At 38.7% G+C, this 14398-nt stretch overlaps 1 protein-coding gene across 6 annotated transcripts in view; it reads left to right on the top strand.

The window, feature by feature from the left end:
* The window catches only part of CALCR (calcitonin receptor), a 173827-nt gene that overhangs the window by 80769 nt on the left and 78660 nt on the right, over positions 1 to 14398 (top strand). For 5 of the 6 annotated variants that reach the window (XM_084507313.1, XM_084507312.1, XM_084507311.1 and 2 more), the window contains one exon: positions 13282 to 13369. In XM_084507313.1, coding sequence (XP_084363439.1) covers positions 13322 to 13369 — 48 coding nt within the window. In that variant the 5' untranslated portion in view covers positions 13282 to 13321. The remainder of the gene's footprint in view (positions 1 to 13281; positions 13370 to 14398) is intronic. The other variant, XM_084507315.1, reaches the window with a different exon arrangement.

Raw genomic sequence — 14398 nt, 5'->3', positions numbered from 1 at the left:
TGTCGGATAAGGAATCTACCCTAGTAAAATTGCTCAATATAGAGAAATGGTTGGGTACCAGTTCTACTTAAAATTTCAAGAAGCAGCCCTCATTTGTCACATCATAGGAACAGCAGGATTGTTCAGGTGCTCTGCTATTAGTATCGTTTCATTTCGTTTTCAAAAAAAATGTGGGATTCCTCAGTGACTGCAACTCAATCTGGATTATTGACTCCATTCATTAAGGGCAGAAGTCAGATGATTTAAGCATGATGTGATTCCTGGAGTAGAAATCTATAAACAGAGCTCAATAAGCCTAGCCTAATTCTGTAGCAAAAGGCTGAGGAATTTGCAGACACACAATACAGCCATTTATATATGCTGTTAAACTTCTGAGATAAATTTCAGACAGGTGTTTTACTAAATAGATATGGAAAGCAATTAGCACAATATTCACTGACAACAAAATAAATCATTATAATGCACAAGATTTTCCAGCCTCATATGTTATGGACCTCTGTGGTGTTAGTATGGGTTTGCAGTATGAATATATCTAAAAGAGGTGTGAATCTCTCCTGGAAAGAATCCAGCTGGAAAAGAAAATAAAGGGTACAGGGAAAGTGATAAATTTAAGGAAGGGTACTATGACTACGAAGGCTGAAAGAAGAGATTTTAGGACATAAAACAACGAAAAAACAAGTTCTGCTGCTTGCTTCTTTGCTGTGAGCTGTGCTCTTAAATATGAATAGTTGAGATGTTTTTCCACAGCTGAAATATCAGCTCCTCATGTGAAACTCATTCTACAAAGAGATTGCTTTTGTAGACCCTTTCATGCCTTGCTTCCCAAACAAGACCACCCATTCCCTGTCAGATCCAGGCAGCAGACCTATTCAAACATAGAACCTCTTATTTGAGTGCTAACTCTACTCCTGAGTTCATTTGTCATTTTAGTGACATCTTTGTCTTGTACCTCTGTGAAATACCTGCTCAAATAGGATCAACATACGAGGCTACAAAAGTGTTATTATTCTGCTCATGCTGAAATCAAGTGAGTTAAGCAAAAAAAACAAAAAACAAAAAACAAAAAACAAAAAACAAAAAACAAAACAAAAAAAAAAAACAATGAAACTGTGTGGAAAAAAATTATCTCAGTAAAGAAATTAAAGAAAAAAAAACCATCCAGATGCTGTTTGCAATCCACATATAGTAATATGTGGACTTTACATTGCTTTTTGCTTGTGCATGTGCAATGTTTGAGCAACCATACGCAGGACTAGATCTTACTCATCTTACTCCAAGAACCCAAAGAGAGCTGAACCTCTCACTACCTTGGTGAGGATGACTCATCAAAAAAAACCTTTTAGGTGCTTTTCAAACTGGTGTTGTCTGAAAGACACCCTGCATAGGAAGGTGAAGTGCCTCATCAGGATGAATGCACAGCAAGCTTTAGGCAAAAGCTACAAGCTGCTTATAAGCAAATAAAACCTGAACTCTGCATCACCAGTAGGCCAAATCAACACTGGAAGGAGGGTAAAAAGCCCCAGGACACAAACTCTGCAGACCCCATAAAAGCTAAGCTGTTTTAAATTCCCTGTATCTTTAGTTTTTATACAGCTCTGCAGAAGCATACACACACACGTGGATTCAACGAGACAGTCGGGGTGTCAAGCAAGGTCAGCCCTAGCTGCTGTTGAATAGACTGTGCTGACTTCTTTCCAAAGCCATCAGAAATCTTTTCTGGATCTTAGTGCTCATCCAAATAAGCTTCCCTTTTGTCCTCTGTCTGCTATATAAAGTACTTTCCATATGAAGGCACTTTATCTGGCAATGTAATTTATGGAAGAGACCATCTATTATTTTTCCACATGAAGCTTTTGATCATGGATGGATATTTGAAGTTATTAACAGCACTGAGAGGCTAAAGTTTCAGATCTTTTTACTCGTTGCCAGTGAAATAAACGCTAACATTGGCAACCCATGGTTTAACAGGAAAAATCTTGCTGAGAATTACAGACTACTTCCAGGTTTTTATTTTGAAAAGCTTTACAAATTGGCTGCTATATTGGAGGCATTTCTTTTCCTATTTGAATCTATCATTTGTAGTCCAGATTATCCTTTATCTCAGCAGCTGGATTTGATAGGAATATTTGGGGCAACCCTAATCCTAGCTGTCCAAAAGTGTGTAAGTGCTCTATAGGCTAAACTGAAGAACAGCCCCATGGCACCTGCATGTGTCCAGGCTGTGCTCAGAAAAGCAAAATTGCCTCTGTATTTTCAGCTGACTCAAAACTTGGAAGCTAATCCTCGTTAGTGACTTCAGCTGACATTTTGGATTTGCTTCTGAGTTCCTTGCCTAATGGAGCCAGAAATTCATTTTAACAGCCCCAGCAAAATAAATCCCTGCTAAACGCAGGCATTAGCCAATGTGCATCAAGATTTTACCAAAAGCAAACCTTGGCACCGGGAAGCATTCAGAGTTAGTTTTGGCAGCCTTAAAAAATACATTATGTTGGAAGTGATCATAAATGGGCTTTGTCTGATTCGCTTGAGAATTGCAATGGCCCTGCAGGCTTCCAGTCCTAACAGTGGAGCAGGTACAAGCCTGACGAGATGCTTCTTTACCCACCACCATATGTCTCATTGGCTGTGGCTCACTAGATGCTTCAGAGCAGGCCCTGCTCCCTACCCATGCCCTAAAACCAGATTAGGCTATGCATTTTCTGTCTAATTAGAATCTCATGTACATAACCACTGCATGAAATGAAAGGACAATCAGAAAATGAATTTGAAATAGCCACAGTAATAGTAAGTGGGATAGTGACAGTGCCAAGAGGCCAATAAAATGATCTGCATTACATGTAACGGGTTCTGAGGCACCACTTTTGCCAATATTGACAACAGCAAATCATTTCCAAGTTCTGCCATGCCATTTTCCTTTTAAAATCGAGTAGGTTAGCTTCCCATAGCTGTCCCAGTGCTCCATTTAACAAGTATAATGGAAGAAGGAAAACCCCGGACTCACAGAAAAGCAGGCCTGCTGGCCTGCATCTATGTTGCAGGTTTTCTTGAAGATGGTGAGAACCTTTATATTCTAGAGGATCCAGCACTGAGACAGCCCCCAACATAGTGGGCAGCAAAAGCAAAATGTCTATCTGCCATCTGAGAAGCTGCCCAAATTCTCATTGTAACTCTGAGCTCCTGTTGTCCTCAGATTGTAGGATAGAAGTTCTTAAGAACAGTTTAATGTAAGCAAAACTTCACTCAACAACTCATTTGTGGTGGCTCATCCTAGTAGAAAGGTGCAGTCAAACATCTACAAATCTAATGCCTGCAGTCTGCCCATCACAGGGTCCAGCATTATCCCCATCTGTCTAGTTGTGAAAGGGCTTATTTCTCTGCTGAGTTGGGTACCTCCTACTTAGTGATGTATTTATTTTTTTTTAGGAATATTACATCCACCTGTATTTTCTGGTGTACCAGAAAATAAAGTAATTTCCAAAGACCTGAATATCTGGGGACCAGTAACGCTTCTGTGAGAGGCGGTTGGCCACTGATAGCCCAGTGTGTGCAGATCTTTGCAAGATCTTTGCTGAGACTCTGAACCCCACAGGTGGATAGTTGATTTTCCTGCTTATAAATATTTAAGAGCAGAAGAAGTTTAAGAGCTTTTTATAAGAGGTTGCCAGAGCTGCTGTATGCATGCCTTGGGTACAGGCCTGAAAGGATGTTTGGGACAGAGAATCAAGTCTTACAAAATTTTCCAGGAATATGTAAGTGACTTACACAAATAATGGCATCTCTCACTGTTCAGGTAATTCCCATTCCCTCGTCTCTTTTCCTTGCTACTTTACAGAATAAAAGACAAGCTGTAAAGAAAACACTAATCTTCTCCCTGCAACTCTATGAAAAGACCCATTCCTCCCCTTATTCTAACCCGAGCAGGTGTGTACACTATGAAACTTGCCTGCATATTTATCATGGAAAGAAAGACTTTTTGTGTGTGTTAGTCTGGAATTCTTCACAGAATTTTAATTTAAATGGCTAATAGCTACCTCTTGGTAAAATAGCAGTTCATACTAATTTATCATATGCAAATTGCTCTGTTAAGCTTTTGTAATGAATGCATAATGCCATAGTGAAAAATATGCAGGTTTTTTCCTAATCAAAACTAGGAATTTAAACTGCTAATATTCAATCTAAAGCTTTACAGTAGCAGTGCTGCAGTTCCTGGAAGGGACAGCACAGTAGTCAAGCACCACAGCTGTGGTATTTAATGATTCCCTAGTCATTGATGGAGATAATTTTGTTTTTACTGACTTGTAAAAGTCATGACCATGTTTTCTTCTATGTGAATCATTGTGTACATTATTATATCTTCATCTGTCATTACACTGTTTATAAAAATAGTGTAAATGTAATAACAGCTTTGGGTGACATCTATTTATTGTAGTTTAGGTATGGTAACAGAAATGTCAGTGCTGCAGTAGATGCAATAGTTTAAGAGCATAGGTAAGGTAAGATTTACCATCAGAGGTAATATCTCTCCAAGCAGGTCAATTGGTGTGTCTGTAAATGTTGTCCAAGGCCTCAAACATGCAAAGCTTTCTTCAGAGACTGTCACAAGATGACTTGCATGCCCTGAATTTCTTTGTCTCTGTTAGGTCTTCTAAAACACCTTGTTAGAAACAGCCCTTCCAGATCAATGGTAACACATTCTGACTTAGATCATATTCAGGATTTCTAATCATTATTAGCAGAGCTGCTGTAAAATTAGAACCAGACTTGAGAAAAAAGTGTTAGTGTTTCAACACAGGCTCATTTTTGTCAGGATAGAAAGGAAACCTACATCCAGCTGTTACAGGCTATGCCAAAATGGGAACAAAATGCTCTAAATGTGTGTCATGTGCATTTGATTTATAACAATCCACTCACATGATTTTTCACACTTCATATGATTTATATAAAAACAGTGACATAATAAGAAAGTATAATATTTTTCTTGCTATTTTGCCCACCCCATAAAATATTCACTTACTTCAAATAATCTATAGGAATGTATGGTTATGAAAAAAAAGGACCAGTGGGAGTTTGCCTGGGGAAGGACTGAATGGAAAATTGAAAAAGAATTGGCCACAACTAAATATTAAATAGCTGTTTTCCTTTCAAGTATATGCTAAAGCTGAAAGAAAACTTTTAACAAATTTTCAATAGATGGAAAAAAAATGTATTGATCCAAAAAAGTATTGATCCGAGAAGGAAGAATGTCACATGTTTAGTTGTATTCATCCACATAAAAGATTCTGCTAATGTGACGCAGAAAGAATCTGGGAACTGGAAAAAGTTCAACCCTTATTGTGCAGTTTTTCTTGCTTCTCTTAAATTCTTCACATGTACTTCCGAAGTGCATCTAGGACTGCCTTGTCATGATATTCTTATTCCACTGAACTTGTTAAGATATTTCTAAATGCATTGACTGGCATGGACTGTGCTGTACATACAGCCTAGTTCTCATGTACAGTACAGTCATGATGCAGGTCTGGGAGAATCACAGGACAACCAAGTAGGTGTTTTTTTCCTTAACTCACTCACAGAGTTTTGACTTAACCTGTTGTAATATACTTCAGTTTATTTAACAATGCTTATTTAGCTCTACCCTCAAAATTATCATTGTAAATTATACTAATATTATTAATGTTTGCTCCAAATGCTATTTTACAGATGGTAAGTACTCTAAAAACTCTAAGAGAATGATAGATAGGGATTCATTCCAACGATATGATATAATTTTTCAGGATATGCAAAAGATTATAATCTGACATAAATGTATGCAACTCCACTGAAGCCACTGCTCTGCTGCAGGGTAATATTCATCCCAAGCTACCGGAGGTGTGCAAGCTGCAGTGTCACCAAGATTATATTAAAGCATACCTGCTCTTTGTGCAAACACTGCTGTAGATATCTCCAAAAAATTGCAAGCACTTTCAAAAACACCTCTTCTTACTGTGCCTAAAAGACAAAGATTGTTCTATGCTACTGTGTGAGATGATAAACCATCCATGGCTTCACAGCATAGCAAAATTGCAAGGAGATATTCTGCTTTGAGGAATGTTTAGTGATGAACTTGACATTTGTGCAGTGCTGTTGCTTTCATCCATCATGTGGCAGACCACTAGCCAAAGCTACTTCATTAAATCCCAGTATTTATGCACTCACAGAATAGCAGAAAAGCTACTCTATAGACCTTACTCATATGCTTTGTTTCACATCTTTCTGCTTCTTTGCTCTATAGTTGGAAAATATTTGACTTTAACATGACAACATTTACTGACACATAGTAGTTTTTTTTTTTTAATATTTTTGTTTGTTTTTTTTTAAAAAGTTTCTTTAAAATATTTTTATCTTATTATCCACTAGTGGAAAAAGAGCTATTAATATGATGTCATACTTGAGATATTTAAGGATTTTATTTAACATTAGCAATAGAAATCTGATTGTAAAAACAAACAGAGGCCTCGGCATCTCAGCAACTATGAACAAAGTTGCTGAGAATCTGAATTAATTCTTGCATGAACTATCATGGCTTTGTTACAGTGAGATTATTTTAGGAGTGTATCCTTTGAGTACAGACTGAAGAGGATGAGCTCATTTTCCAGAGACAGTGTGATCCACTGCCTGTACTCCATTATGGCTTGTGTATACAAGTGTAATTGCACATGTTGTTGGTCCTTACACTGCAAAAGTACCAGAGCTGTTTTTCTTCTAATTTCTATTTCACAAGAGCTTAAACTGACCTGTAGCAGGGCATCCATGCTCCTGTTCCTCTCCCTCTCCTGCCAAAAATGTCTTTCTGCATCCTTCCTTTTACCAGTGCTTGGATCACTGGATCCTGTGGGAAGTCCAGAGTGCTGCAGAGGCAGAAAACATCACTCACTCCAGTGCACTCCAGAGTTCTACTGGAGTAGCTGTGTGGGACGTGTGTTCACAACACCAGTACAAGGAAGAGCTAGGGACATGTGGCTGAGGCACAGTAACCCCCAAAGCAATAGGTTCTGATATTTATTGCAGCTGTAAATGTCTATCATTTATATTTAAAGATCAATTCTACAGTATCCCATCCTATCCTATCCTGTCCTGTCTTGTCCTATCCTGTTCTATTCTATTCCATTCTTTTTTTTTTTTTTTTTTTTTTCTTTTTGTTTCTGTCTTAAAAAACAAGGATGGCTTTTTCCTGGGATAGCTATAGCTTCATGTCCAGACAAAACCAGAGATCCATTACTATGATTACAAAATAGGATTTTTTACATTGTTCCTACACCCATTCATATGTAAAACAGAATGATTTTACCAACTTCAGAGAACTGAAAGTACAACAAGGGACAGGGAGTCCTGTGGAGGCTAATCTCAAGAAGTGCTTCAAATACTCCTGTTAATGGAGGGCTAAAATATGTCCTGGGATAAAATACGTCATGTTTTACACATTCCCAGAGTACACTTGAGAGAAATGTCAGAATTCAGTCTTTGTAAGTACTGCAAACCTTGTGTACCAAGAAATCCGACAAAGTACTTTACTAGTCCCTTTGTGAAATTTTCATTCCTTCCACTTTCTTTTAAGCCTCATAAAATCTCTTGACCAACAGCCAGGAGGGGGATGAGGGATAGCTTCCTAAGTACTAAAAAACTAGTAGTTTTCTTGGCTACTATTATGTGATACGAATCCTGTCCCTTTGCATCAGCCATTAAAGGATACAAAAGCACAGTATATAATTCTCATTCAAAGCACATTTCTTGTATTTTTTGTTCTTTCAAAATACAGTTGTCTGTCATCTAGTCTAATAAGAGCCATCTTCCTCATTTTCTGTAGTGTGTATGATCACCTTGACCGCCCAGATGTGTAGTGTGTGGGCTTTTCAAAACTTGTGATTACCCCAAAAGTAAGTACAGCCAAGTTTGCAGCTACTTTCTCTTTCTTCCTCTGTTTGTTCAATTTATTGTCAAGGATTTGGTTAAAGAGAAGCCTAAGGTAAAACAGACCCTTCCTGTTCACTATGTTTCAGTAGGAAAATGAAGCCTCAAACATTGCAACTCCCATGTAATCCAAATGAATCAATAAAGTAGATTTATTTGGTCACTCGATCTGTGCAGCTCTGAAATTGCCTATTTGCCATAGCTAATAGTTTCCACTTGTTAACATAGCACCCGCTCAGCTCTACAGATGCAGTTCACCCTCCCCAACAAGCAAGATAATGGAAATTAATGGCCTGAGTAACAACTGGATAATCATCAAACCAATCATCATTTGGCTCCCTGATAATGAAATTATCTTCAAGCCTACCAAAGAAATGAGATAAGATTCAGCAAGTGACCTAGATGTCTTCAGTTTTCATGTAGCAATACCTTTAGGTGTCCAACACCAAAAATTGGGAATATGGAACCTATATTTCTAAGGCTTTCATATGAAAACTTCAGGAGAATTAGATAAAAATACTGATCAAAGAGCTGTGTAAAGATAGCCAATACACCTTCAGCCTTTCCTCGGTTTCATAGACGCTTGACTAAACATTGTAAGGAGCCTCATTTCTCAACCTGGGACCAATGGTCACCAGCTTTCTGGCATGTTAGGAAGAACCGAGCAAAGCTTACCATTTTCAGAAATATGGCCTGTCAGAAGATCATGGTGCCAGTTAAACTACTGGTAGATCATTGCAGGCTAATGTTTGGAGAATGTGCTTGGAAAAATAGGAGGCAATTTTCTCTCTCACAGCTGGGATCTCACTCATGGTATTTCCTCTTCCTGAAGGGGCTGTAACTACTGTCCTGCAGTGCTGGTCTGCATACGACCTGGGGTTATAGAAGTGTGATTGCACAGCTGACTCTTGGCCCAAAGCTTAGTTATAGGGAAGAAATTCATCATGATGAGGGTGGCGAGGCACTGGCACAGGTTGCCCAGAGAAGCTGTGGATGCCTCATCCATGGAGGTGTTCAAGGCCAGGCTGGATGGGGCTCTGAGCAACTTGGTCCAGTGGGAGGTGTCCCTACCCATGAAACTAAAATTTGTAACTAGATGAATTTAAAGATCCCTTCCAAGCCAATTCTATAATTCTACGAAATGGACCAGCAACCTCCTCCTAGGATCCAAATTCCCTAAATGTTCATCAACAGGGGCTACTATCTTGCCTGTGTCTTCTTGAGTAGCTTTTCCCTTTTTTTTCCTACTCCAGCACTGATGCAGGCAGAGCAGGCTGGTGTCCTCCTGCACTGGGTGGCAAGATTCTCCCCAAGAGGATCTACAAGCCTCTGTGCTAGTTATGAAATACTAGAGACCTTGGAATGGGAGGTGGCTACACAGCTATTCAGCATGAGAAAACTTCTCAGCAGTGGTACGGAAGCCATCAAAAAACATGCAGGCCAAGTAAGGAGGTAGAAAGTGAATTTACAGAATCTTCAAGGGTAACACAATCACAGAAAAAGTGATATTTTCATGTCACTCTTCTGTACTTTGTCACAAATCCTCCAAGTCCTGTTTTGCGCTATTAAAATCTTTTCTTCTTCCAAAGGTGTTGTGAAATATGGCTTTGCAGAATTATCAGAGCAGAATAATTAAATGAGTTTTTTTCCAGTTCATCCTTCAAAAAGCCTTTCTTTCTTACTTTCTCTTCAGACCTCAGCAAATAAATGTTGATCTGCTGCACCCTCTTGTATCTTCCCCCTTACACCACTTTCTGACTGAATTTGACCCTCCTTGTTGGCCATCTCAGGCCACTTGTGCAAATGACTGAGATGGTAGTGTTGTTACCCTTTTAGGTAAACATATTATAATTGTAATTAAAGCCCTTTTCAGTGTAATATTACAGCTGAGAAAATCAGGACAAGGCCAAAAGAAGTGCCATTACCAAATGGAATATTGTGCTGGTCCTTAGATGAGCTTCAGGTCTAATCCCAAGATGTCCATGGTATTACTATAATAGCTGAAGCAGGAGGAATATTTTAGCACATGATGAGCTATGCTACATTAACAAAGAAATAGAGAACAATATTCTAGTTTTAAAAATAGACTGGGATTTCATACATAACTATTATAAGCAACAAAGGATGAAGAATTAATATAATCATGGAAATGTACTGGGCTTTAACAGTGTCCCTATGATTAATCACTAAATATGGAGGTTCTGAACCTTAAATGTATGAAGCACATTTTATTATCTTAACTTCAAGCAAGGATATTGCTTGACATGAGGAAAAAAGATAAACTGTAGAGAAACATGAATTGGGACAGCACCTAAAACCTGCTTGAAAACTTCAGCAAATGAAACAGAATTTGGGGTGTTTGATCCACGTAATAACCATTCTCATGTTAGCTCCAGTGATCCCAACAGCTATCACTATATTTTCTAAAAATCCAGATGTTTGTTGCAGTAAGAATCATCTCAGGAAATCCTCAGGAATACCTTGAAACATCTACAGTGAAGAATCATCTAAAATACCTATGCATAAAACAGCTTAAAATTTTAGAATTTATTTTTCCTCCCTCTCTATTGGTAAATAACAAAGAAACAAACAAACACATTTAAAACTCACACTTTTTAAAGTGTACTTTAAACATAATTTCCTGACCTACTTCACTGCATGGTCCTATCAAGTGGCTGTGGGGGTAGCACAAGTTAGGTGGCAATAAGCAGCCAGAAGAAGACAAAGGAAAGACAGATACCAAAGCCAGAATGTGGTAGAGTCATGACATGAGTATGTGCTAAGAACCAGGCTGGTTTCTGATTTCTTCTTCTGTGTTCATGGTAGCACAGATCCAGTGCAGCTATGCCCTCCTTAAGGATGCTCTGGGCTTCCCAGCCTCCTTCAGCTGCAAGGAGGCTGCCCGTGGCAGCAGCAGGAATAGATGTAAGTGCGCCATACTTTTTGCACAGGAGTCTCAAACTCAAGGCACTTGAGTGTGCCGTTTTGCACACCTGAGTTTACCTGTCATGTCACCCCTGAGCCTGGATCTCTGGTGATGGGGCAGAGCTGTGGCGAAGGTGGTCCACCCTTCTGTCCAGAGTCTGACAGGGTCCATCTCTTGGGGCTCCCATTTCTGTGAATCTTTCTGCCACCACGCTGTTTTTGCCCTGCCTATATATCAGCACTTTTTCCCTGTACCTGCCTTTTCATTTCAATGTGCTCATTATCCTTCATCCAATATTGATGCTAACCCAAGCGTGAGTAGTGCTATGGCCCATTCGTATCGTTAGAGTAGAGAAAAGCTACTTCTGAGTCAGGAGCTTTATACTAACATTGTTAAAATCTAGCCTGTTGAAATTGTTGTCACTGGAAAAGACTCCTCTGAAAAAGGAAGAAAAAAGAGGTACTGGATTTTAAGTAGCATGTTGGCCATTCCTGTGGTTAGAGCTGGCTCAAAGAAGACTAGAAATACCAAGACTATATAAGATTTTGTGTAGGAAATAATTCTTACTCATTTACTTGCATGTAGTATCATATGGCATAGTCATCACAGTTGACAGAGGGGAAAAATAATGCGTTAAATATTTTACAGATTTTTTATTTTTTTATTTTTAATTAGATGGTATGAGAGCAAGAAGTATTTTAAATAGCTTCTTCAATAAATTGTTACAAATATTTACAAAATCTCACCAGGCTAAAATTTACCTGCAGCTACAGCTGTAATCCAACATAGTGCTGCAAGCACTTCCAGCATTAAGAGCAGGAAAAGTAGATGTATCGCAGGTTAATTTCAGCTGATATTGATTTGGCTTATGCTTTCTAAATCACAATATTGTGCTCATCTCTGTGCCAATTATAGCAAGTGGTCTGTGTTTTAAAAATGTCAACTGGTTGTAGGGCAAAGTCCTCCCTTTACCTTTGTACTCTTTAGTACATCCCTGTAGGTGCAGCAGAAGTATCAAGGCTAGCAAGAAGAATAAAGGCACTTGCAAGACTGGCTTTACACCACATTACAGAATGCTTCACACTATAGTGTGTAATTGTATGGATACACATATTTATGCATATGTGTCTGCTCATTGGGCAGCTGACCAAGGCCCACTGTTTTTTTGCCCATGAATTTTTTGGCAGTTTTTAACCAATATACACTGCAGGAAATAGTATACAGAAGATGGAGACAATTCCAGGTGTTTTCCACAGATCTAGCTGTCCAATTTTTGTTTCAGTTGAGTTGTCTGTCATTGCAGATCAAATACGAATATATGTCTGACAGCATAATTATGTATTATTTCTGTGTTATTTGCCTGTCCCATTACCTCTGGCACACCAGAATGGTTCTGGCAAGGCTCAGACAGTAACAAGACTACTTCTGTTCAGAGGCAAATCCTCTGAACCCTCTTTTCCACCATTTTGTGTTTATATTATCTCAGTGACACATGACTGCAGCACTCCCATTGGTAGGAGATTACATCCAGCCGTATTGGATTGCAGTGGAAGTGACACACCTTTATTACATTTTGAGATTGTGTATTTCTTTAAATGAGGATGGTTGTCTCATATTTTAATTCTCTCTGGAAATGGGTGACATTCCAGATCATTTCAAGATGAAAAAAGCTGTTACAGTTCTGTGGCAGAAACAAATGTTATACAAGTGATTGTGTTGCTCACTACGTATAAAGTAGACTAAGCATCCAAGCTGGTGTGCCTTTTTCCCTTTAAATTTCTGGGGTTTGGACATATAGGTTACTCTCTACATTGTTTGCTCGGGTAGAAAACACCTCACTCTTAATTTCTGAGATGCCTCAAGAGTAAGGGTATGGTAGACACAGCCCTTTCTTACTGTGACAGAAAGTGACCTATAGACATGTTTCTCACCTGTGGTCCACACACTCCGAGCAGTCCCTACAACATTAGTAGGCACAGTGTCTTCACAAAAGCCATGTTTCTCTAATGCGGAAGTTCTGTTTTTTATAAAAGTGCAAAGGAAGTGTTAATGCAAAGAGTTCTACTCATCTGAATTCACACAACTGCTATGCAGTATGATAAGGTGACCCATGGATAGTTTTCCTAGAAAGGAGAGATAGATGCTGATATATTAAAGAAAAAGAATAGCAGAAAGTTGCTGAACACGTTCCCTCCAAGCCTGTGGAGTCCTGGCCATGCTCTATTTCTCCAGTACTTTGTGTGGCTGAAGCAGTCATTTTTGATGTTGGAGGGTTACTCTGCCATATATCTGCCCACAGTCCAGCTGAGCTAGCTGCACTGGGTAGTGTGAAAACCCACTATTTGCCTACAGGTATTTATTATAACAAATAAAGACTAATGCTGGTTTTGTTTTTGCTCTTTAATTCCCAGAAGGGTCAGCTACAACGTGTCCCTCCAGGAAGACTCCACAATGAAAAAAACAACCCACGGTTGCTTCTTACTGATTATCCTTCTTATTGTAAGTATGAGAAAAATGAACTGCTTTTGACACCTGCCAAATTTAAACCTGTGGCGATGTTCAGAAAAATAAGGAGTACTGGATTATATTTGTTAGAGTACAGGAGAAGGAATGTGTTCCTTTGCTGATAAATTATGAAGTAAGGTTTATAAAGTTTCTAACCAAGATACCTCATAAAAGCTTGAAATTGAAACTACTGTTCCTTGGTGAAACAGAACTGCAAGTCTGAAGAAGGTAATGCATGTGATTTTTCATTTTCTTATTTTACAGACTACAACATATCACTGACTTGGAAACTTAAGTGTTTGAAAACTTCCTTAACATTGTTGTGTGAGACTTTTACCGACTTAATTGTGAATTTTTACTGTTTATGGTTACTCTGCTCTTAGGAAAGCAATAGAAATGGCAAATTACAGTGTAAAGTTTAGTTATTTGGTTCAAACACTACTTTCAACTGTTTAATCTCAGTGTTTCTGTTACTCCAATATATACAATGTGGTTGGGTAATTATTGTTCTAAATATGTAGCAAATTTTATTTTACTTGACTAAATACCTCTTGTGTAAGTGGAATGGTTTCTCCAACTTCTGCTTGTGAAACCTCAAATGGTTCACAATTATCATAAAATCAAAGACATTGCAGGTAGTCAGAAATGAGGACACTACTCAGATCCTGAGCTAGAGAGCAGTTGATACATGTCTGAATGATGTTACTGGGAATAAACATCTCTCTGCCTGAGTGTTGTTTGAGTTACTTGGATGCCTGATGCCACTTTTTTTCCCAGTTGTTTGTTTCTGTGTTCCTGAAGAAAGCTTTGAGTCTTATTCTTCTTGATTGTGTTTTGTTGGCAAGCTCCTCATGCCCCTCTGCTTCTCAACTTCTCTTTCAGCAGCTGAATGTGAAACATTTTTGTGTGTCTCCCCATCAGCTCACACCCTTTCTGGGCATAAATTGTAAAAATGGGGCTATAAGACACACTGGGGAGCAGTAGGGACTGCTCTCCCTAATTTATTTGTTGGATTGTGTCCCT

The sequence above is a fragment of the Aythya ferina genome, assembly GCF_964211825.1.
Source record: "Aythya ferina genome assembly, chromosome: 2".
NCBI classification, from domain to species: domain Eukaryota; kingdom Metazoa; phylum Chordata; class Aves; order Anseriformes; family Anatidae; genus Aythya; species Aythya ferina.
Note: the sequence above shows the minus strand (reverse complement) of the source record. Positions and strands in the feature narration are given on the sequence as shown.